Source organism: Oscarella lobularis, chromosome 6 (genome assembly GCF_947507565.1).
Source record: "Oscarella lobularis chromosome 6, ooOscLobu1.1, whole genome shotgun sequence".
Lineage (NCBI taxonomy): Eukaryota > Metazoa > Porifera > Homoscleromorpha > Homosclerophorida > Oscarellidae > Oscarella > Oscarella lobularis.
The window spans coordinates 1,875,140-1,898,359 of record NC_089180.1 but is presented as its reverse complement, the minus strand read 5'-3'; the positions used below and the strand labels follow the sequence as shown (position 1 = coordinate 1,898,359).

At 47.7% G+C, this 23,220-nt stretch overlaps 4 protein-coding genes and 1 long non-coding RNA gene across 6 annotated transcripts; 4 read left to right on the top strand and 1 right to left on the bottom strand.

The window, feature by feature from the left end:
- Nucleotides 1–3,680: 3,680 nt before the first annotated feature.
- On the top strand, nucleotides 3,681–6,818 carry LOC136188502 (uncharacterized). Its single transcript, XM_065976239.1, has 10 exons — nucleotides 3,681–3,753; nucleotides 3,812–3,874; nucleotides 3,979–4,062; nucleotides 4,117–4,173; nucleotides 4,222–4,469; nucleotides 4,525–5,048; nucleotides 5,096–5,239; nucleotides 5,295–5,370; nucleotides 5,480–5,588; nucleotides 5,647–6,818. Exons 5-10 carry the CDS (start codon nucleotides 4,308–4,310, stop codon nucleotides 6,816–6,818), a joined length of 2,187 nt encoding a protein of 728 aa, XP_065832311.1. The 5' UTR covers nucleotides 3,681–3,753; nucleotides 3,812–3,874; nucleotides 3,979–4,062; nucleotides 4,117–4,173; nucleotides 4,222–4,307.
- A 3,857-nt stretch (nucleotides 6,819–10,675) lies between these two features.
- LOC136188501 (protein boule-like) lies at nucleotides 10,676–12,697 on the top strand. Its single transcript, XM_065976237.1, has 8 exons — nucleotides 10,676–10,756; nucleotides 10,933–11,013; nucleotides 11,118–11,209; nucleotides 11,287–11,341; nucleotides 11,402–11,458; nucleotides 11,513–11,806; nucleotides 11,857–11,895; nucleotides 12,680–12,697. The coding sequence occupies exons 1-8, from the start codon at nucleotides 10,676–10,678 to the stop codon at nucleotides 12,695–12,697; spliced, it is 717 nt and encodes a 238-aa protein (XP_065832309.1).
- A 2,380-nt stretch (nucleotides 12,698–15,077) lies between these two features.
- On the top strand, nucleotides 15,078–16,637 carry LOC136188103 (probable RNA-binding protein 46). 2 transcript variants are annotated; one of them, XM_065975825.1, is made up of 6 exons: nucleotides 15,078–15,242; nucleotides 15,297–15,543; nucleotides 15,603–15,867; nucleotides 15,916–16,017; nucleotides 16,067–16,193; nucleotides 16,282–16,637. In XM_065975825.1, the coding sequence occupies exons 1-6, from the start codon at nucleotides 15,101–15,103 to the stop codon at nucleotides 16,515–16,517; spliced, it is 1,119 nt and encodes a 372-aa protein (XP_065831897.1). In that variant the 5' UTR covers nucleotides 15,078–15,100; the 3' UTR covers nucleotides 16,518–16,637. The 2 variants fall into 2 exon arrangements, with proteins under 2 accessions (XP_065831897.1, XP_065831896.1); XM_065975824.1 differs by having other exon boundaries at nucleotides 15,594–15,867.
- A 1,119-nt stretch (nucleotides 16,638–17,756) lies between these two features.
- LOC136188318 (uncharacterized) lies at nucleotides 17,757–18,010 on the top strand. The gene is made up of 3 exons (XR_010670204.1): nucleotides 17,757–17,830; nucleotides 17,881–17,937; nucleotides 17,999–18,010. It is a non-coding gene; the product is annotated as an uncharacterized lncRNA (long non-coding RNA).
- Nucleotides 18,011–18,225: 215 nt separating this feature from the next.
- Nucleotides 18,226–18,912, bottom strand: LOC136188500 (bcl-2-like protein 1). Its single transcript, XM_065976236.1, has 2 exons — nucleotides 18,415–18,912; nucleotides 18,226–18,360 (listed from the first exon to the last, which is right to left on the bottom strand). The coding sequence occupies exons 1-2, from the start codon at nucleotides 18,910–18,912 to the stop codon at nucleotides 18,226–18,228; spliced, it is 633 nt and encodes a 210-aa protein (XP_065832308.1).
- Between the last annotated feature and the right edge of the window lie 4,308 nt (nucleotides 18,913–23,220).

Here is a 23,220-nt window from a genome sequence, read left to right as displayed (position 1 = left end):
TTGGCAATGTGCAGAGTCAGTGTTACTTTCCAACAACTGTAGAAGAGCACTACAAACGACTTTACTATGAGGCTATGGACCTCATTACTACTGCCATAACGGAAAGGTTTAATCAACCAGGGTACCGAATTTACCAAAATGCTGAAGATCTTCTGCTAAAAGCAGCCAATGGCGAAAATTTTGAAGCTCAGTTTGAATTTGTAACAAAATTCTACAAGTCCGATTTGTATTCTCAGCGACTGCACCAGCAGCTTCAAATCCTATCAACTAATTTTCCATCTTCTGCTGCGAAGCTCGGTTGTCCGATCTAATGGAATATTTTGGAAGTTTAAAAAAGCCTGGGTTTGGCTTTGAGAAAAGCCGGGGTTACCTAATCGGTCACGAAGACCCTACGATGCGACTTGTACAGTTTCACTGCCTTTTCAACCTCGCGACCGCCTAATACATGTACGTCACTATTTGGGGGACAGCAAGAAAATCAAGTGTACCACCATACTTTTACACCCAGAAAGATACGCGTACTGGTAGTCCCTAACTTTCCGGAAATGCCTCCTGTTCGTATCCTCCGATATCGAAGCGAGCGCGTCGTCGACGATGTTTGTCAGCGCAGCGAAACTGTAATTGCAGTGCGCCCGAGCATAACGTTTTGCGTTTCCCCAGTGTCGTTCGATTGGACTATCAATTTGAGTGATATTTTGGAAAAGGTGCTATTTCTGCGCTTCTTACTTCAACTCGCAGTGAAATTTTGGAGTAAAAAGGCACAAATGGCCCCGCGAAGTCAACAGCATCTCGATTTCGGACTTTTCCGCAGCGAAATCTGGGTGTCTTGAAAGGGCGTCCTCTATGTCTTTCTTGAGCATTCCGCGAATATCGACACCTCTTTCCGTCAAGACCTGAGTGATTATTAAAATGTTAGAGTATATACTTACTGCCATATATGAAGTAAATTACTGCTGCCAATCCTTTAGGAACCCCATTATCGTCGACCATACGAAACCGATGCCCATTCCATACGGTGTCCCGCATGATCGGTTGAGCGCCTGCTGGCCCATTGTTCATCCTCGAGGCGACAAGCGCATCCGGAGCCTTCGCAGTGTGGTTCGAGCTGTTGTCGAACACGAATAGGAGATCGAAGAACTGAGGCGAGTACTTCAGTTCCGCAATTTTCACTGCCGTTCTCAGCTGTGCCATCACGTTCTCTCGTCTCCAGAAGCCCTCTCGATTGACGCCCAGCTCCAAAGTCATTCGCGCACGCTGAGGAAGATGACGATGAGGAGCAGGAAGCGCCACATACTCTTCGTCTGTGAAGCCGAGAAAACCGTTAAAATTGTCGACAAAGTCCGACACCATGATGCTAGGTCCTTTTCCCTTTGTACATACGTATAATGTATTAATAGAAAATATTTAGTGAGATGAATACCTTGTGCTTCAATACAGTCTGCTCGTCTTCGCCCCAAAAATAGCGCTGGTCGTCGTTCGATTGGAATATTGATTCATCATGATAAATGATCACCAAGTGTTTTTCAGCGGAAGAATCGGCTAAATATTAATTATGTTTGAATCACCGTTTTTCCTGACCCATGCTTGCAAACTGATCTACGACTCCGTCACTGGGAAGCGGAGGGGGCTTGTGCAGGGAAGTAAGCAGTGAGAGCGTCGAAAGGTAGCTTTCCCTGTATTCGACTACGTTCTCCCTAAATTTCGAAAAACACAAATTAATTAAAAAGTTAATTAAGTAAAAAATTGTGTTTATTACCTTTCGTGTCCGTCAAGGTACACAGACTTTACTGACGAATCTTTTCGCGAGAAGCCCATCGAGTGGAGGAATCGGCATCCGGTTGCAATCGATATGGACGTCGGGAATCCAGGCGGCAGGTGAGGCGTATTCGGAATAAGATCGTCGTTGACGAACTTGCAGAAATCCGCAATTGTCATGTTAGGCCTCCCTCGAACGCACGAGTTCATTCGAGCCCACTTCCGAGCCTTCGATTCGAGGTCTTCATTGATCATTATGGAGACCCGACCATACTTCCCGCGACGATAGTTGGAAAACTCGCCGCTGTTCCTTACGTAATCACTGCGCCATCGTATGATCGACGCTTCCGACGACCCCAAAATGCTGGCAGCCAAGCGAGCAGACGTTACGAGACCCTTTCGAGTGTGGCGCAGCAGGAGTTCGACTAAGAGTAGCGCAACCATCTTCTTGTCGTCACGCAGCCGTGTTTGACACCACGTCTTTAGACTCCCCCAGAGATCAAAGTCATCACCGGTCTGCTCGTCGAATTCGACAACGGCGTTTTCAACTGCTGGCGTCGGCTCTTCCGCTTGGTGGTCGCCTACGTCGCCTTCTTCGGCATCCAGAAAAGATGTACGTTCTGCGCATTCACGCGTTATAATCTGCATTACGCCTCCAACGCAGTATATTTCACCAAAAGTTGTTTTTCGCATGTCGTTTAGACGTCGACCTCTCTTTCGGTACAATCGGCGGAGTGATCGCTTGACACTCGGAGCAGTGCGATGCATGGCGAACGAGAAAAGGTATGGAATGAATGAAATAGTAGTGCACGCTAGTGAGGAATTTAAATTTCGCGGGTAAAAATGCGTGGGTGGGGTTGCCTGTGACTAACGGTCAACAAACGCGTGCTATTGTGACGACACGGATTCCTGAACACTCATTGGCCCAAATACAACTACGATTAGAGGCTTCTACGCCATATTATCGTGTCAAGAAACTCCTAATCAATCGAGGGATATGCAGTAGGCAGGACGGAGTTTCAAATGCGCATGCTCTAAGAACAATCGAGTATTGGCCAATAGCAGCCGATCCATGTTACAACTCGCGTTCGACGACGCCCCTTTGAAAGAAAGGGGCGTCGGCTAAGGTGAGTTCGAGCGGGCTAAGCTCGAACTCCCACAAAATGAACACTTCTATGCATTAGCTTTCATATAGGCTTCACGCGTTTTTTTTTCGAGGGTACGCGTTTTGAGAAAAACGGGTTCGAAAATTATCGGTACGCGATCTTCAGCTGTCGAACTGAGAAACGCTAGAAATAAATGAAAACATTCAAATTTCGCGCCTGCCAACGGCAGCTGAAACCGATCACACTGCGCATTTTTGCTCGTATCTCGCTCGCTTGCTCGATATTTTCTCGCTCGCTCGATCGATCTCTCGCTATGGCTCAAAACAACACTTACTCGTGCTTTTACGACCTTCCGCTAACTCGCTCTCGCTCTCGCCGTGCTTGTTTCGGACGGATCACGTCTTTTTCAGGACGAAAAGCTCGAGAACGCGGCTTCTTCGACGACGTCACCCTATGCGTTGAACACGCCCGGGTTGCCCTCGATAAATCCTCGAAGTGCTGCGTACTTTTTGATTCTTCTAGGTGTGATGGAAGTCTGCGGACGTGTTCTGAGAGGCTACTGCCCGTTCTCGACGATATTAGCGGCATCCCGGCGGCGTTCATCTGTCGACGTCACCACGACTCCATTGACTCACTACCGGAAGTTTCAACACACCCCCTGTATCGACCTCCACCAAAGCGGCAATCTGGAACGATTCAGGTCTGTGGCATACCTATTCATTTTTAGCTCATTTTTAAGTACAAATCCAGACTGATACCGAAAGTTCATCTGAAACCGCTGAGCTGCCGTGCGTTCAGGATCAGTTGTCAGCTGCGTGCCTCCAAGTACAGCAGCTGCTGTTTGAGAAAGAACAGCTGGCTCTAGAGGCGGCTGCAGAGAACGCACTTTCAGGTCAGAAAAAATCATGTATTTTGTACTCGAGGCATCTAATAAATACTATTTTATATAGAAACAACTAGCCTGCAGCTCAATGACGCCCGCTGTGATATAAAACGACTTGAAGCAGAAAACGGTATAACAAAAATTATTGCATATAACGTTAGTGCATGCATATGCACTAACTATATATGCAGTAGAAATAAATTATTTGCGGCTGTAAGCTAATTTTCACATTAGCTGTGCTTCGAAGTCAGATTGCTTCATCTGCTGCTATTAACAGCAGTTTGACAGCAGAACTACATGCCACGAAGGCAGACAGAGGTAAAGACATTAATAATTAATTATGTCGCATAAATTGAAGCAAAAGTGATCTAGATGAAAAGACTCGTCAAATCCAACGCTTGAAAGAAGAAAGTGAACGAATAAAAACCGGTAAACTTTGTTTGATTGTCTTTCTCCGTTCTTCACTGCACCCATTAGAGTCGTTCCTTGGCTTAGTCAAATCATTCCAGGAAGCTTTTCGTCAGCACGTACCTAAAGAAGGAAAACTCTACAGTGCAACGGAAATGGAAGCCTTTTGCGAAGAGCATTCCCCTGGATTGTTCAGCCTCCTTGAAAAAGCAATTACAAGCGACTATTCGCTTCAGATAGACTCCGAGAGACGAGCAGCTCTCCGGCAATCTCGAGTTGTTGGAGAGTTGCATCGCCTGGCGTATCTCGGCAACCAGGTATACCGAAAAATAAATGATTGTTAAAATGAAAATATTATTGATTTATTGGCAGCTTAATACAACCTTTGTAAACGACGTTGGTCTTCATTTGTCCCTATCTGGTTGCTCTGAAGCTGCTCTGGAATTCGGAAGGAGGCTTGGATTCTGTGGTCACCCTAAGACCATAAGAAGATTTCGAAGATCCCTAGCAGATGATAATAGGCGTCTTGTCAACGCTCGCTTGAAAACGGCCTTGGACAATGACCATCTAGCACTGCTTGTTGTGGACGACTTTCATAGTATCCACTCAGTGCAACGTCCAACATCGTCAGAAACGTCTCGGGCGTTCCACTTTGCTACAGCAATAACTGATATCCATTCAACTATACCCGGTCTTACTGTGCAAGGCAATGCTTCTGCTATCCATTATTGTCCTTCGGAAAATTTCCCAAGAGGGGGGATAGCAATCGCTCATGTCGGAGAACATTTTCTTGAAAATCTTCCTGACCTCATGGCAAGCACGTGGCTATCAGTATTGCCATCGTCATTTAGGCATCTAAACACAAGGGACATACAGTCATCGCTTGAAGACCAAAGGTTTTAAAACTGTTCAGGTTAAGAATTTGATTTGACTTCTTGTTCAGGTGCTATGTGACTCCTTCTCAGAGGGAGCTCGATAGCCTCAAAAGCTGCTGCTTGCTGAGCGAAACTGAGCAAAATCTCAAAAGTCTAGGTGACTACAAGGCGGCTGTAGAAAATGCTATCGATTTATACCCAGCATTAAAAAGGTATTACAGAAGAGAACTAAATCAATAAATTAAAATGTTTATAGAGGATTTATAGGTACCTAGACAATAAGGTGATGCCATCTCTGGGAGACTATCCAACTTTCTATTTCCTAAAAAAGATGGTAGCTCAGGTAAGCTAAAGCAAACATTTAAATAATTTTTTACATGCTTGTAACTAATTAATTAAACCCGCATAATTTAATAACTATAATAAAAAGATCTGACAGCGTCTTACTTTAGTGCAAAGAAGAAGCTTCAATCCTTTCTCTTTTGCCAATGCTGGGTCCGTTCCATATTTATATCAATAGCATGGAAAATCTGATAAGCCTTTATCACCCTATATTTTCCGGTAAACCAATCATTAGCAAGGTAGAATATTGTAGAATTTAATGTGTCTCATAATATAGCACTTTATAAACATCTTTTTGGCGAAAGAAAAATACTTCCTCGCAAACCGCAATTTCACAGGATGACAACACTCATTGCATCTCTATTTGGCGGTTGGTTGATGGTGCGAGAGGATGTCATCGGTGTTTTCGGTATTTGCAAGGATATTGAGTACCTTTTACTGAGGTACTTGCTCGACGACCTGGTGCCTCTTGTTTTCTACTTCTACGCCACAATACACAAAGGATCGCGCTATGAATTGTGGCAGAAAGCTACATTACGGCTGGCTATAATGTTTATCGGACAACAGAGGCACAACTACAATAAGGCTATGCTAGCGACATTGAGTGATCATCTTTACCATGAAATGATCATACCTGAATACAAGAGCACCTTCTCGTCGTATATGAATATTTTTTCGGAAAAAAAGGTGGAAACCTTTCACTCGTTGTTGCGAATGCAATGTCCTTCTTGGACATCTGCAGAACAGATAACTGAAATCGCCAACGTCCTAGGCGCCAGGAGCTTCGATCACGAATTCACCTTAAATTTTCTGTCGGAACATCCTAAAAAGAGTCACAAGCACAATGTGGAATTGTTAGCAGGAAGAGCTGCTGAATTTCTTACTAACAAACTGATCAAGCTTTATAATCAGCCTGGGCAGTCAAAAGAAACAACTGGCAGTCGGCAACGACGAAGGAACTTTCAGTTAAATACGTTCAGCTGCACTTTAGACCAGCGAAGTCTTCCTCTCGGCTTCTCGACGCCAAAATTGCCTAATGCAGATCTCCTTTGTGACTTGGAAAGTTGCACTTCGGAAAACGATGACGTCATTCTACTTAGCTGCGGGCACTCTTTCCATTCGACATGCACAAAGGATGAATCATGCGTCTACTGCCAGCCGTTTTTGCTCGACTCTATAAAAAAACTCTCTGAAGCCTTCAACAAGAGCATCGCAAAAGACCATCCTGATGCAGATGAAGGCCACGTCCAGGAAGAGGACGACGATGGAGAGGAAGACTTCGAAGACAGAGAGGAAGACTGGTATACTACGACGGAGTTCCAGCAGCATCTAAAGGCATCCTTCAGAAATCTTCCGCCTTCTGCAGTGAGACCGGAATACATTTCTGCACTACAGAAAGAAAAACGCCGCGAAACTGTACTCTGTGATCACAGCTATGCTGGCAATTAGAGCAGTGACGAGTACAAGCGACGTAAGGGCTTTCCACGAAAGAAATTCTACATCAAACGGCTAAGAAAAATCCACAAGCCACGTGAGAATTAAGCCCGGCTTTTTTAAAAGCCGAAAATCAAAGCAAAGAAAGAAGGCCCTTTTTATCATTTAGAGTGCTTCTTTCGCTTAAACAGTCAACTTCACAGGTAAGTATGACCGCAATGGCAATACACTATAGTGTATGCAGTGCACGCGACAGCGCGATTTTGCCATTGTGATGCAAGTTTCGTTCGAGAGGGTCCCGCTCTAAATCCGCCCGTGACCTAGTGATTAATAACTTATCTTCTCGTTTTTATCAAAGAAAACAGTCGAAATCCTTCGCTAGAGGGCCAAATCGGCTCGATTTAGGAACATTCTACGCCGCGTAAAAGCCCTAGCGACGGAGCATGCGCGTTTGGAAGTCCGTCCTGCCTATGCAGTATGCCCATGCAGTATGACGCTATACGGCTTTAAATTACGGAGCTAGAGCGCGCTAACTGATTATCATTTATGCTGATAAGCACTGTAGTACTCAATTGACGTCCTCTCGAAAAAAAAACGCGTGGATCTCATATGAAAGAAAATTTATTGAAGTCTGGATATGCGCTTATCCGGTTCGAATTGACCTTATCCGAGGCCATTTTCTGTGGGTGGGCCACAGAAAATGGCCTCGGATAAGGTCAATACACACAGTCGCGCTATTGGCCCATTGGCCATTGTTAGCAGAGCATGCGCGTTTGAAAGTCCGCCCTGCCTATGTGGGGCCTATGTGGGGGGCAGGGCGGACTTTCAAAGGCGCATGATCAAGCATCAATGAATAGTAGCCAATAATAGTTTATCTGTTTGCGCATGCACGAGTCCCTACCAATTAGGTTATTGCTACGTTTTCCCTGATGACTACTGTAGATCAGTCAAAAGGATCCTTATGAGTCGATGTCTATGGGAAAATTAATTCCGTAGACCAGTCAAGAGGATCCTTATGAGTCGATGTTTATTGAAAAATTAATTCTGTAGTCCAGTCAAAAGGATGCTTATGAGTCGATGATTATGAGAAAATAATTCCATAGACCAGTCAAAATGATCCTTATGAGTCGATGTCTATGCGAAAATTAATTCCGTAGACCAGTCAAAAGGATCCTTATGCGAAAATTAATTCCATAGACTAGTCAAAAGGATCCTTATGAGTCGATGTCTATGGGAAAATTAATTCCGTAGATCAGTCAAAAGGATCCTTATGAGTCGATGTCTATGCAAAAATTAATTCCGTAGATCAGTCAAAAGGATCCTTATGAGTCGATGTCTATGCGAAAATTAATTCTGCATGTAGACCAGTCTAAAGGATCCTTATGAGTCGATGTTTATGGGAAAATTAATTCCATAGACCAGTCAAAAGGATCCTTATGAGTCGATGTCTATGGAAAAATTAATTCTGTAGACCAGTCAAGGGGAACTCCAGCGAAAATTAAAGTCACTGTAGGACAATAGCATATGTCTAGCCAAAACAATAAATGACGGTAAATGGAGTGTCTATGTCTCCCAGTGAGAGAGAGTTAAACCGCTTTTTTTTGTAGGGTTCTACGGGTCTTTTTTATGTTACCGGTAGCAAAGTCGGTCTCTTACTGGCTTTCGACGCGTCGCAGTTCTCCTATTTACTGTCCTCGTAGCTTGATGTATCACAGTCAGTGACCCACTTTACTTTGAGCTACATGGGCAAGAACGGCGACGCGTCGAAAGCTAGTACAAAACCGGTGACGTAAAAAAGACCCGTATAACCTCACAGAAAAGGCGATGTTACTTTCACAGGGAGACATAGACGCCACATTTACCGTCATCTACAGTTTCGGCTAGACGTAAGCTATTGTCCTACAGTGACTTTATTTTTCGCTGGAGTTCTCCTGCTTGAAAACGAGCAACTTTGCTAAGCATTTGGGCTGTTTCGTGCATCAAAATGCATTTCTCGGGTTTCCATTGGTAGCAATAAAACTAAAAATAGCAACGAAAAGACCCAAACTTGTACAAAAGCAAGCGGTGCAAAGAAAAAAATCGCACTAAAACTTTGTTTTAATTCCGATACTTATATAAAAGCACTCAAACTGATTAGAATGCAAAAATAAAATAATAAACGCAGCTCGTCAGCTTGACGTAGCCTTAGCTCTTGGCAATTTATCATAAACAGCACAAACACTACGATAAAGTTTGAACAAACTGCATTAGGCATAGCGTCCTGTATGCGACAAAATTTTTCATTAAAACGAAGTTTTAGTGCGATTTTTTCTTCACACCGATTGCTTTTGTACAAGTTTGGTCTTTTCGTTGCTACTATTAGTTTTATGGCTACCAAAGCAAACCCGAGAAATGCATTTTGATGCACGAAACAACTCAATTGCTTAGCAAAGTTACTCGTTTTCAAAAGCGTCTTAAATACTTTCAGAGTGTTGTTTTAGAAACGGATTTGGGCTTTGCAAACGGAATAACTGGTTTCAGATACTTCCCCATCTCTGAATTTGTCCGCAGCCTCTAGCCTCGCAAGCCAGTCCCTTCTCCCTGATCTCCCGTATAAACACGGTAGGGGAGAAGGGACTGGCTTGCGAGGCTACGCAGCCTCCCTTCGTGTTGAAGGTTCTAAGACGAATGGTGAATTGCCACGTTGCCATGGCAGCGTAGCATATCCCAGGAACAGGTGGCAAAATTTTTTGTCTGGACGTAAGGATTGTCTTTGCCACCCTCCTTTCCTGGAGGCCCTTTATAATCGGTTGCAGAGTTGCCTATTACAAAAACCGTGCGTTCTTACAAAATTAGAAGTATTTTTCAAACCTCGTAAGAAATCTTTGTGGAAGAAAGGTGTAGAACAAATTGTGTCGATTGATTGTTTTGAGTATGTAGACGGGATCGTTTATGCCTGCTCTTCCTCTGATAGTGCTCATCGTTGAACGAGTTGCTGTGGCTGTTAGAGCCATCACTGGACAAGACGGAATAAGCTCTCAGTGACTTCAGCTTGCTGTATGCTGTGCGGAAGTCATTTCCCCTTAATTTCAAAAACGTGAAAGGATACGTCAAAATAGATAATCCGTAGGTACCATTCTGTACACAGTGGGCTTCATCAATCGCTACTGTATCAGATTAAGTCGGGCACCCAGTCCAGCCTTCATTACAGTCATCCATTCTTGGCTGACAGCGCACTCAGGTAACATGTAGACTTAACGAAAAAAAGTTGAAATTTCATGCAAGTATTCATTGAGTACGTACAATATTGGCATTTTTTCAACAATTCTTCTGGCATGTCCAAGACATGGATTGGCGAAATAAATCTTGTTGCAAACAAATTCAAGGAAGACAGAAATTCAACCTGAAGAGATAGATTGATATCAGTCATGGGACAGTCAGCAATGTAAGCAGTCCAACTTGTTCGTCCATTAGCGCAGTCAGAGGACTAACGACTAAGAAGCAGGGTCGCTCGAACAGTTGGGGTGGCAGCTGATAACAGAGGGACTTCCCCCCATTCGTCCCAAGTCGAACAATGGTGTCCTTTCCATTCATGACCGCAGATATAGCTTCACGCTGCCCTTCGCGAAAATCCTTTTGAAGAAAGATGTCGCGAAGAACACGGTGAGCTCTCTCTGCCAAAGAATTAGCGTCATCGGCCATTTTTGAGTCTTCAAGTTAGCGGGAGTAACGCGCGAGGCCTGGATTAGTAGCATCCGAAAGGCGAACATTAAATTAGAGAATCGTCCAATCTCGCGTGCATGCAGGTGAATCCCATTAGCGAAGTGAGTCGACAGCAATGTAATCAGTCATGTGACCACAACGGAGGACCACACCCACGAAAGGGGAACCCCATGGCCCTTTCCCTCTCGGAGTATCCGGGAGATCAGGGAAAAGGGCCTGGCCACGCGAGGCTAGGCGGCCACTTAGCACGCGTCTGATTGGTCGCGCATCAGGCTGGGCGTCAGCTGCTAGTCTCATCCTGACGCGCTTCCACCGCCCATCTCCCCTAGTCGAATAATGGTAAGTCCTTCGTTATCCAATCACGGGGATTTTTGGGACTGGACTACGTCTTCGTCTTCCCCTTATGTACAATTTCTTTGCTGCGCAGACGACCGCGAGCGAAGGAATCGACGAAAACGGATGCGAGATGTTCCCGAATCGAATATTCGTCGGCGGCATTGCCTTCAGCGTGAGTGCACGGGAAGATACTACAGTACTAGGAGAGATGGAGCGCAGAGTGTCGCGCGCCGTACGTGTTTACCTAACGTCTGGCACTGTTTTTGACGTCCGTAGACAACAGAGCTCGAGCTGAAGACGTACTTCCAGACTTTTGGCGCGGTGCGAGACTGGAGGATCATCACCGATCGAAGAGGAGTTTCGAAAGGGTAGGCTAAGAAATCCGACGAAAAAAAAGCAAAAACGAGCCAAACGATCGAAACATCGACTTTTTGGGGGAGCCTAGGTACGGTTTCATTACGTTCGAGTGCCAAGAGGACGCCAGTCGCGTGAAAGAGCAGGTAGAAGCGCGTATGCGGGGCCTCTGTTTGGACAGACGCGCCAACTATCCTATTATACAGGGTACACTGTACTTCAACGAGAAGAAACTGAACATCGGGCCAGCGATTCGCAAAAAGGTGAGAAATCTAGACGAGTCGACGCGTTGCATTGGCGAATTTCGACTGACGTAGCATGGCGGACAATTTCACAAGCCGGCGTCGACAACACGCAAACGAAGCGTCGACCGATCGTCGGACGGCGGCAGTTTCGAGCCGCAGTCGAGCGCCGCCACATCGCCGCCGAGCGCGGAAGTCGCTCCAGTCAAACACGTCGACCTGTCTCAATTCAGTCACGAGACCGTGACGCCGATGTGTACCTGTCCCGCGGGGCTCGCTTACGCTGCCCCGCCGGGATTCGTCCCTGTGGCGACAACGCCGACGAATGCTTCGTATTATCAGCATGGGGAAACGTCTAATTCGCCGCAGGTTAGGTAGATGTGGCTACACTGCGAATGCCTATACCATCGTTTCCGCAGCTAGTCTATTATCCGGCACCGACTCAACAGTTTTGCCAGGTACGATTTTGATCGGTATCATAAAGGTCGATAACTACGGTGGCCGATACGGGTTCTCTCTACCAATACGGGGCCTCTTCCTCCTCTCACTTCTCTACCCAGGTCACTTCTCGCTAGCCACTTCTCTACCCTAGTCACTTCTCGCAGATCACTTCTCTACCCCAGTCACTTCTTGCAGATCACTTCTCTACACTAGTCACTTCTCGCAGATCACTTCTCTACCCCAGTCACTTCTTGCAGATCACTTCTCTACACTAGTCACTTCTTTACCCTAGTTACTTCTCGCAGGTAACTAGTCACTTCTTGCAGGCTATTATACTTCTCTGCCATATTCACAGTGTTCATGAATGCATTTTTAATTAACTATAGTGTGAAGTCACTATATTATCGAAACTGTTCTAGCACAACTATGAGTGTGAGATGTAGCTTATGTCATAGAAAACTTGAGCCTGAAGAGTACAATCGCAAGAATAAAATTCCAAAAATTTTGCGGTTCACTATTCCAATTAGAGGAGCATGTAGTTTAATTAATTCGACATTATGCTAGAACAGCAACACCCTGTGATGTAAGGTGCTTCCGCAGTCGCAAATTAAGTTAAGATAGAGAACCACCCCTGACAACGGCCCCGTAACTCAGTTAGCAATTTTCATCACAGGTTTACGACTTTACTGACCAGCACACAATAAATAAATTTAATGTGTATTGATGGTGACGCTTTGTCATACCAAGAGGTTGCAACACGGATTGTTGCAAATTGCGCAATCACTTTCTGTTCTAATATAGCTATCAGGCAGCGACTAGCATAAATCTTCATCATGCTTGCATATGCACTCAAAAAGAGGTTGCTCTAAAATAGACCCTGTTCTAAAATAGTGCAATCTGAGAAGGTACCATATTAGAACAGGACTATATTAGAATAGTTTCGATAACATTATATAGTGACTTCACACTAGTTAAAAATGAACACTGTGAATATATGGCAGAGAAGTAGTCTAGCCTGCAAGAAGTGACTACGGTGAAGAAGTGACCTGCAAGAAGTGACTAGGGTAAAGAAGTGACCTGCGAGAAGTGACTAGGGTAAAGAAGTGACCTGCGAGAAGTGACTAGGGTAAAGAAGTGAATCAGTTAGAGAAGCGAAATGGGTAGAGAAGTGACTAGAGTGTAGAGAAGTGATCTGCAAGAAGTGACTGGGGTAGAGAAGTGATCTGCGAGAAGTGACTAGGGTAGAGAAGTGATCTGCGAGAAGTGACTAGGGTAGAGAAGTGGCTAGCGAGAAGTGACCTGGGTAGAGAAGTGAGAGGAGGAAGAGGCTTAGTATTGGTAGAGAGAACCCGTATCGGCCACCGTAGATAACAGCTCTTCTTACCTTTCGAAGGCTCCGCTAATGCAGTGTCCATACGACTGGCAGGTGCGATCTATTATAGTTAATTATAGGGCGTGCCACAAAACGCGCGTCTCGATCTTCCCAGACGAATTATTATAACGGCGGCGCGCTCCTTTCTCTAACGGCGCACGCCGCCGATCAACATCTCGTTTTTCGGACGCCTACATATCCGCTCCGCCTCGATGTAAGACAGCGTGAGGATGCCCCGCCTCTTTCTTCAATGGGAACTCCACCTAACCCATAACCCTAACCCTACGAAATAGTCTGTCTGTGCATGTCGTCTATCTCTTTTAGCTCTACTGTACTAGCAGATTTACCCGTTGATCGTTCCGTGTGTATTCAAACATGAGCGCATATGAAATAATGCTTATTCGGCCGTTTCTTGATTCATCAGCATGAATACGGAGCTAGCCCTAAGATCACGTTTGAAAGAGCCTCCCTCCGCCGTTATACGGGCTCCACCTGTACAACTGCGGTGGTCGGCTCCACTAGACGATTTTTTCTTTTAGTACAGCTTTATTTTTGTACACTGCACGTTGTACGAAAATTAATGTAAAGCAAAAGTTTTGAAACTACGGTAACGGCATTGCTTTTATTTGAAATTATCATTTTGAGCCTCGAGTGATAGACTGTGATTAATTCAGCAAAGACAGTACAGTACCCTACCCGGACATACGGGCCTCGGCGCAAACGTTTTTTGTTCGCTGCCAGCGTTTTGCTATTAATAATATTTTATTAACTAGACGTGAAAAAGCGCGCCAAGAGACGTCTAGTGTAATAGATCTTCTAGCCTTTATTAGATTACATCAGAGATTACATATGAGGCGTAACCAAGCGCGCAAAGCCCCAGCAACAAAAAATATAAAAAAATTGAATGTGCGTTCCTCTAAATCGACACCGACGTCGTAGAAATGAGCCAAGCGCAAACATGTACACGATTCAACGACGTCCCCCCCGGCGTACTGGGAGGCGACGACAGTGGCGAACCGATAGCGGGTGCAGCGACGGAGGCTGCATTCCCGCTCGCCAGCGTGCCGTCTTTAGCCCGAAAGTCGACGAATCCTTCACCGACGCTAATCACGATTGTTTCTCGAGTGTCGACGAAGATTACACAACAACAAACGAATATGCGCAAGAACGCCGATTGAGGAGTCGGTCGTCGTTCACGCCCAACGCCTCCCAAAAACCCCGACGCGAACTTCAAACAAGCTATATGTTATTTACCCCTGCTAGAGCTCGAATGAAGCAACATCATTCGAGCCCATTTTTGACGACTTTGCTTAAGCTTGAAGCCCGGATACTAAGCCGCGGGAATTTCAAAAAAAGCATTACAGTAACTTTCTTTACCAATGCCTTCTAATTTGACACTCTTGTAGTTTCCTCCTTCGAAAGTGCAAACAGCCACTCCCTCATACACAGCGGCAGTCTGAGACGCAAATGCCGCTTTGACGCTGCACGCCTCTCTTGGCTTCAAAATCCCGATTCGCGGATCGACGTCAAACGGATCGTTAATGTCCCACGTAAAAGTCGTTTCGACGTCGCTCATGTTCAAAATTTGAAAGCAGATTTCCGTCCAATCACCTGACGCGCACATTCCGAACTTGAGCGAGTCGGGAACGGAAAGATTTGCTTTGGGAAGAACGGCTCGAACCGAACGTCAAATTTTCCATCCGACGTTTCAAATTTGATCGCGTCCTCATACGTTTCCTGTAAATAATCAAATATTCCAATCTCCGCATTGTAAAACGACGGGCAAAGTGAAACTCGTTCCTGCGCCTCTTTTTCGTTTTTAGGTCAAAGTGCTCTACGTTTGGAATCTCATGGCGTCGACGACCGAAGAGCAGATTCATCAGAAGTTCGTCGAATTCGGCAAGCTGGAGAAAGTGAAAAAGATTTGCGATTACGCTTTCGTTCATTATTCGACGCGTGAGGACGCCGTGGCGGCGAAAGAGTCCATGGACGGTACATAATCACGTGACGTGCACCTAAATCCCAATGTATTCCTGACGTTATTAGGCGAGGAATTTGACGGAAGCCTTCTGGCAATATCGTGGGCCAAGCCAGTGGACAAGGAACAACGTCAATTGGCAAAGAATTTCGGAAAAACGTTCTATGACGGAGTGCCTATATATCCATCGGTGAACAACGTCAGTGGAGGGGGATCAGGAGGAGAAAAGGTGCCTCGATCTCCAACGTCCACACAAGCAGTCGTTCCTCCCGTCAATTCAATGTATCCATTACAAATCAGCCCATTTTTCAAACGGTAAAAATAATTTATAGGGATTATGAACATATATATGCATTTGCTTCTAGCACTGACAGAACCCACCTTGGAAGCTATGTGGATCGTATCCCAAGCAGTGGCAACACGCGCCCGCAGTCATGTCGACGCTACGCTTTGCCACCCACCACGCTTCCGCTATCGCCAGTGGCAAAGCCTTTCTTTCCGCCGTCGCAGGGCTCGCCGCCGGCGATTCCACTACCACCGCCTCAGTCATCTTCATTTGGGATGAGTCCTGTTATGATTCACGCGGTGGCCGATTCACTGACTTCTTCGGGTGTCTACATAAAGAGGCATTCTGTGGAGGTATACATTGATGTCCACTTTTTAAATTTACTTGGGATTTGCTAATAGGTATTAGAGGATATTTGTACTAGAAGCAATTGGGCGTCACCTCAGTATAATCTGATTGAACTTAACTGCAATTCGGGAATGACGCCGTTTTATATTCAAAAAGCAAGAAATTAGAAATTGATTAATACTTTTTATGTGTCATGTTTTTTAGGTTTCTATTCCTGGACTGAGTCAGCATCAGTTTCAATCAACTAAACTTTGCTCAAGCGCCGACGAAGCGAAAGCTCTTGCAGCCGAAAACGCTCTGTATCATCTCGGCCTCTCGTTCTTACCAGAAGGTAAAAAAGTCTCCACATATCATACCATCTGATCAGTCATATATTTATTCATCTATTAATTAAATAATTCTATTGAATTTTCGCTTAGGATTCACTGTCAGTCTACCTTCTCCACATTTCTCGTCGCACATCTCATCAATGTCCGCTTCAGTGAATGATCCGACAAAGCCGCCGCCGCCACCGTTGCCTGGAGCAATTCCTCCGCCTGGAGGAGTGAGGCAACCAATAGGCGTCGTCTACGGATCGCCGCCACCGCCGCCCTTTTTCAACGAATTCCACGCCAACAGGTCTATTTATTCTCTTTCAGAAGTATATCCATATTAGTTGTCATGCGTTTGTGACGACGACGAGAGAGCCCGAGTTTATGTTAGTGTTCCTTCTATATATCGTGTAGAGAGCGTGCGAGAGACCGTGAAGCATTTTTCATCGTTTGGTTTCTGAACGAGATTTGAAGTTGTAATGGGGTTGTCGTTTGACGGAGTGTTCTAGAGAGGAAATTTCAGTACATGTGGCGTTGCATTGGTTAAAATCATTTCGCTTTCTTGAATCTGGCGATGCCTTCGAAAGCATCGTACGCAAAATTGAGAGTGATAGAGTTGGTGCAGCCTGGGTGACGCTAACCTGAACGCAAATATGTAAACTTTATATTTATTTGTATATGCATAATATATATCACATATTTCAACAAAAAAAACAGACAAAGGAAGAACAGAAAAGTAATTACTTAGACGTTTTTTCTTCATGCTCGGATGCGGGCGGCGGTGTCGCACGCAAACGAATTGCGCTTAAACACATGTATACCCGTCCAGTACACGTATTCGACGGGTGCACGTACTATTCGACGGGTACGCGTATGCGACGGGTACACCTATTCGACGGGTACACATATTCGACGGGTACACGTAGCGGTGCTATCTGGACATCTCGGGTACGGGTACCCAGGCCATGCCAGCAAACAGGTTTTCTCTCTGCTGACTTGGTAATACATCTACTATAAACCTTACACCCCCAACAATTAGACAGAAACATTTTTGGACTACCGTCCGAGTCACTGTGGCGGCCCGGGTGCGATCTGGGCCTCTTGGGGACGGGTACCCAGGCGACCAGGCCACACCAGCGGAAAGGTTCTCTCTACTGATGTGGTGTGGGAATATTACAAAATACTCGCACAACTTTAATAAATATGTAAAAATAATTATACACTCGTCGAAGACGGGTACACGGCTAGTGTAGCTATATACATATATGTTCCTAGTTAGCGCGGCGTTACAGTCTGTCTCATCGCAGTTGGACCAAAGTGATTCTCAAATAGAAAATCGACGATCCCGTTGAATCGGTCTCAGGTAGAGAACATTTAATTAATTAATTAAAAGTTTAGAAATAGAAGCGTTTAGCAGTGAGTGATTTGAATTGTGATAAGGCGAGATCGCTAAAAAGTCGACTGGAATCCGCCGGTCAGGATTTAGAGCAAACGCTTGTAGTCAATCGCAATATGGAAAAGTAAAAGTCGAGCCAAGTATTGATTTCACCACTAAAACAATTATCTTTTGTAAGACTTTTCATCGTGAACAGGAGGAATGGAGTCAGCAGAAGTCAGCTTTGGAGAAGGAAGTGTTTCGGCTAGAGAAGCAGTTCAAGTACCGTTTTGCTGACTTGTCCTTGGCTATCTTTCATTTTTTATTTTTAGAGTTCCGCTTTGCAAACTGCGTCGCTGGAGGCGAAGCTAGGATCAGCTGAAAAAGATGTGATTCGCCCGTCGATCCCTGTTGCTATTCTATTCTAACTGTACGGTTTTTGCGCTGTAGCTCCAAGCCGAGCAGCTACAATTGGCTGAACGATTGGGACAACTTTCCGTCCACGGAAAGGGACAAACAGCTAATGATACTGGAAGAAAAAGCGAAACAAGACAGGGTACGTGAACAAATAAAGAATGCTAATCGCGAAACTACGTAGGCAACGTGTAGTCAATTGACCACAAAACTGGAAATAAGTGCAACCAAACAAGCACTTTGAATGCATACGGTAAGTATAGTCATGTAAATGTGACTGCTGCCAAAGCAAGTCCGGCGGCTCCAGCAGCCACCATTCCACCAACGGCGATCATTTTCTCCCAAGCTGTCGATCGGTCTATTCTAGGATGATTCCGAAAGTGAGCTACAAAACCGTCCTGATAACAAAAAATTGTCACGTGACCGAGGTTAAATGAAAGGAGCCCACTCACCCATCCGCCGTGGGCGTCGATCCACTCGGCGAGATACTCGTCGACGAAATCGGCCGTCAATATCGGTACGACGGCGATCATATCGTGTATTCCGTGCTTAACGCCGTGTACGGTGAAGGCGCCGCTAAACGCAAAAAGCGACGCGATCCGACCGTAATTGATACCGTCGCGAAAAATCTCTCGCGTCACGTCGCTGAATGTCGATAGGATGGTGTCTGGTCGACAGGGAAGTCGATCGCACATGCTCGCGAATTCGGCGTTGTACCGTCGTTCTATTTCTCGCGCTGTTCGTCGTATCATCGCCTCGAGCGTGCCGACATCATGACCGGGCGCAGCCAGACGGCGCACTGTGTCTAGAACGTCTTGGCGATAACCGTTTAGACCGGCGAATGTCTCGTTCGTTTCGCATTCGTGCGCACAACGGTACAGTAGGTAATCGCGGGCGAGAGTGAGCGTGCGTTGGGCGACTTGGGTGCGATGACGCCGTTCTGATTCCATGGTGTATTGTGTCTTGTCTGGAGGGCCGTCTGGAGTACGTGTAGCCTCCAGACCCTCTCTCGCGTGCTTTAGGGTGGGCGTGCCGGGCGCGAGAGAGGGTCTGGGCACTCTTCTCATGTAGGCCTGTTCCTTTGATCTTAATTGACCAATCAGAGAACGAGCACCCGATTCGGGTGCCCTATCAGCGAAGAGTCCAAAAACGAATTACGGCTATCCGGGTTTCATACCGTCCCGTAGTCTAGCGATCGATGGAAATGTATCGGACTTTTAGTCACTACCGATCGATCTTCGATCGATATCGATCGGGACACCGATCGATAGAGATTGATCAAACTACCGATCGATTGAAGATCGATTTCGATCGATCGGACTAACGATCGATCGAAGATCGATACGAATCCCCGTAGAAGTCGAGCTTCGGTGGTGAGAGGCGGGCGCCACGTAATCAAATTTGAGATCAAAGGAACAGGCCTACATTAATACTTACCGCTCTGTGCCAACCCCCTGCCGCTCAAAGGGCTTGGCGGTAGGGGGGCCCGGACCCAGGGGTCAAAACCGGAAGCGTGCCGGAAACCCGGTCCCTCACGCCCGGCCGCAGACCATCCACCGACCCCCGTGGGCCGAGCCCCGGCTACGCGAGCCGGCGCCCGGCGGTGGGCCCATGAGCACCACCGTCCAGCCGCCCCGTCACGCCTGGGAACCAGGCGGAGAAGAAGAAGAAAAACCCCCAAGGGAGGGTCGGGAGGGAAGAGAAAAGATTGCGTCGCGCGTAGGTGTGCTCGCCTCGGCCGCTGTGATGCAAATGAGCCCCACGCCCGACGCTCCGTATCAACGACGGTTAACAATAATGTTAACCTGCCATTGATACTTAACGCTCTGTGCCAACCCCCTGCCGCTCAGGAAAGGGCTTGGCGGTAGGGGGGCCCGAACCCAGGGGTCAAAACCGGAAGCGTGCCGGAAACCCGGTCCCTCACGCCCGGCCGCGGACTATCCACCGACCCCCGTGGGCCGAGCCCCGGCTACGCGAGCCGGCGCCCGGCTGTGGGCCCATGAGCACCACCGTCCAATAAACTCTACCTACCCGGGCCCGGCTCGCATCCTCGCCGCTACGACACGCCAATAACTCAGACTACAAGACTCTCATGTTCACCGTTTTCCCCCCTCCCCCAAACAGTCCTGTCCTAGCGTCCGCCCTGAAGGCCTTCCACCAGCGCTCTTGCGCCCGCCAGGCTTTGTTCCGGGATCCGCACGTAGCGCATGTAGCAGTTGCTGCGCCATCAACCAAGCGCCTGAATAACCGCCGTCGACGCCCCGAGCCTCGCCGCCTCCGTGGCCGCCCCGATCCGCAGGCTGTGTCCCCCGAACCGCTCTGACTCTACCCCAGCCTTGTCCAGCGCCGCCCGCAAACCGTCGACGAGCTGCTTTCGCGTCAGCGGGGCGCCATTTGGCCACAGGAACAGCGGGCCTTCCTGGGAGCCTCTTGCCGCCACGTAAGCTAAAAGCGCGGACACTGGGCACACCCCTCCCGGCGGAGCCCGACCCAGGAAGACAAAAGCCCCCTCGCCGAACTGGTCGGTTTTAGACATCTTGATTCGTAACCTCACCCACGACGGGTCGGGGAAACGGTCGACGGCCAAGTCCCGCACCACTAGATGCCGCAACGGCGAAAACTCTCGAAGGGACGGCACCGTGAACTCCCCGACACGGAGGCACCCAAAAAACCCTACACACACTGCCGCCCACAGAAGCCGCGCCTGTGCCTGGTCCGCGAACCCGTTCCAAACGCCCCGCAATCGTGCCAGCAGAGGAACCGTCAGCGGCAAGCGAGAGTCCGTCTGACGCCGCCCCTTGTTTGCCTGCACGCGCTGAATACCCCGCAGCAGGCGGTCCAATAGCAGCAACCGCGGTTGGAATGGGTCGGCGGCCCCCGCCGTGATGTGGAGGCTGCGCACCGCGGAGAGATACTGGCGCACGGTCGAGGCCGCGCAGCCGTCCTCCGCCAGCGCCGACGCAAAGAGGCAGAACGTGTCGAGCGAAGCGGGAACCGGACATATATTAAGGGCTTCACAGAACGACAGAAAACGACGCTGGCCGGACGAGTACGCTCTCCGTGATGCTGGAGCCAGGCCGTTTAGCGTGTAGACGCGACGAGCCGCTTCCAGTGCGGGGAGGTCCAGGCCTCGTCGCCCCCAAGGAGGGCGTCGAGCGCGACGGCCACCCCGTCCGGCACGACTCGCATGTCCAGCGCCACCTGCAAAAACGGCAGTCCAGTACGGTCGGCCTCTCGCAACAGCGCGTCTGCGAAAACATTATCTACCCCCGCTATGTGTTCCGACCGACAGCAAAAATTAAGTTGGGCTGCGACGAACTGCAACGCGCGCAGAAGAGGCAGCAGCCGCCCGTCCCTACTAGATCCGGAGTTGATCGCCGCCACGACCGTGGTGTTGTCGCACTGGAACAGCACCGACTCGCCACGCCACGTGGGACCCCAGACCACGGCCGCCACCAGCACCGGATAGAGCTCCTTGGGCGCGATCGGCTGATCGCGCCATGGCAACGACCAAGGCGATGCAAAACCCCGCCACGGAGAAGAGGAGACAGCAACGGCGCCGTAGCCCCAACAGCCAGACGCGTCCGACTGCACGCGCAACGAAGGAGCCCATGAGCCGACCGTCGACGCCAGCCCGACGCCGTTCCACGACGCCGCAAACGCCAGCCACCACGCGATATCCGCCCGCGCGGCCTGATTCAGGCGCACAAAACGGTCGAGCTGCCGCGCCGTGTGAGCGAGGTCCAGAAGTCGACGCACGAACGACCGGCCCGGACGCACGACCAGACTCGCGTGATGCATCAAGCCGACGAGAGACAAGAGCTCCCGCTTAGTGCACGCCCGCTTGTCCGCGACAGCCGGACCCAATACTTACTGTGGCCAGCTCCTCAGAAAATAATTAAGAGAAGGAGTAGCTGTGGTCAGATGCCGCCTGTGCTCTTCGCTCTTCCCTTATGCGATCCTTCTGTCTCGCCGAAACGAATTCAGGCCTCAAGGCAGACGGAGGCAGGTCTTTCAGTCGCGCAGACAAATTCTGTCTAAATTCAGCGGTCGTGTACCACTCCGCTTGCTCTTCTGCAGCGTCTTCTTCTTCATCGTTGTCTTGCTCGCCGCCTGGCTGTTCTTCCTCTTCATCTGCTTCTGCAGAGATGCTCTTATTGAATGCTTTTGCAAGTCTCTTTATACAATCTAGTATGTAAGGCTGGCAGTAGCGGCACCCGTTTTCATGCAAGCACGCATCATGAAATGAGTGCCCACAGCTGAGCAAAACAACGGTGTCGTCATCCTGGGTACAGTCTTTGAAATCGCAGAGGAAGTCTTGGGAGGGAATTTCGCCTGCAGAGAACCCAAGTGGAAGACTTCTTTGGTCAACAGAGCAGTTCATTGTTTTTAGGTAAAATGTTCGCCTGTTTTTTCGCCTTCCGGTTGGAAGTACTTCATGCGACTGGTTCGGTTGATTGTACAGCTCCTCGAATTTTGTCACTAGGTACTCTGCAGATTTTCCGGCCAGAATAGTGACGCTTTGCTTGTTCGTTTTTTTAGGCGGATCAGTTAGAAAATTTGATGAAAATTCGTGATCAAAACCGTTCGCACTGATGACTTGAGCGAATTCAATAATCTGCTCTGCTGATGACCACGACGGGCACTGCATTCGCAGCAGCGAATGAAATGTCTCGACTTTTTTCTCAGAGAATACATTCATATAGGAAGAGAACGTCGTCTTCCACTCAGGTATAACTGCCTCCCGGTAAATGTTATCGCTAATTACACCTAACATCGCTTTGTTGTAATTGTGTCGCTGTTGCACAATGAACATAATAGCCAGATGTAGAGTTGCATTCTGCCACAATGAGTAGCGACATCCTCGGTGTATTGTGCTGTAGTAGTAGAACACAAGAGGCAGAAGCTCGTCCAGTAATTGTCTCATTGCTAGAAACTCCGTATCTTTGCAAACGCCGAAGATTCCGAGAACGTCGTCTCTCACGGTAAGCCAACCTCCGAAGAGGCAAGCAATTAGCGTTGCCATTCGGTGGAATCTTGGTTTGCGTGGTAACATTTTCCTTCTCCCAAATAGATGTTTGTACAAATCTAAAGTTGAGTGTAATGTTAGGCTTAGATTCTGAGCAAAAAGTTTGCTAACCTGAGAAGATGGGGTAGTGAAGGGAAAAAAGATTTTCCATTGCATTAAGGAAAATGTGAAATGGTCCCAACATAGGGAGGAGGGAAACAATAGGTGATCTTTCATCTTTGCACTAAAA

Excerpts from the sequence above, each read along its gene's own strand:
- LOC136188501 (XM_065976237.1), top strand. The coding sequence starts at position 10,676 with ATGGCCCTTTCCCTCTCGGAGTATCCGGGAGATCAGGGAAAAGGGCCT. Across the intron at positions 11,342-11,401 it reads CCAGTCGCGTGAAAGAGCAG|GGTACACTGTACTTCAACGA; the intron begins GTAGAAGCGCGT and ends CCTATTATACAG. Across the intron at positions 11,459-11,512 it reads GGCCAGCGATTCGCAAAAAG|CATGGCGGACAATTTCACAA; the intron begins GTGAGAAATCTA and ends CGACTGACGTAG.
- LOC136188103 (XM_065975824.1), top strand. The coding sequence starts at position 15,101 with ATGGCGTCGACGACCGAAGAGCAGATTCATCAGAAGTTCGTCGAATTC. Across the intron at positions 15,544-15,593 it reads ATCAGCCCATTTTTCAAACG|CACTGACAGAACCCACCTTG; the intron begins GTAAAAATAATT and ends ATTTGCTTCTAG. Across the intron at positions 16,194-16,281 it reads CCTCTCGTTCTTACCAGAAG|GATTCACTGTCAGTCTACCT; the intron begins GTAAAAAAGTCT and ends ATTTTCGCTTAG.
- LOC136188500 (XM_065976236.1), bottom strand. The coding sequence starts at position 18,912 with ATGGAATCAGAACGGCGTCATCGCACCCAAGTCGCCCAACGCACGCTC. Across the intron at positions 18,361-18,414 it reads TCGACGCCCACGGCGGATGG|GACGGTTTTGTAGCTCACTT; the intron begins GTGAGTGGGCTC and ends TTTTGTTATCAG.
- LOC136188502 (XM_065976239.1), top strand. The coding sequence starts at position 4,308 with ATGGAAGCCTTTTGCGAAGAGCATTCCCCTGGATTGTTCAGCCTCCTT. Across the intron at positions 4,470-4,524 it reads TGGCGTATCTCGGCAACCAG|CTTAATACAACCTTTGTAAA; the intron begins GTATACCGAAAA and ends ATTTATTGGCAG. Across the intron at positions 5,371-5,479 it reads TAAAAAAGATGGTAGCTCAG|TGCAAAGAAGAAGCTTCAAT; the intron begins GTAAGCTAAAGC and ends GTCTTACTTTAG.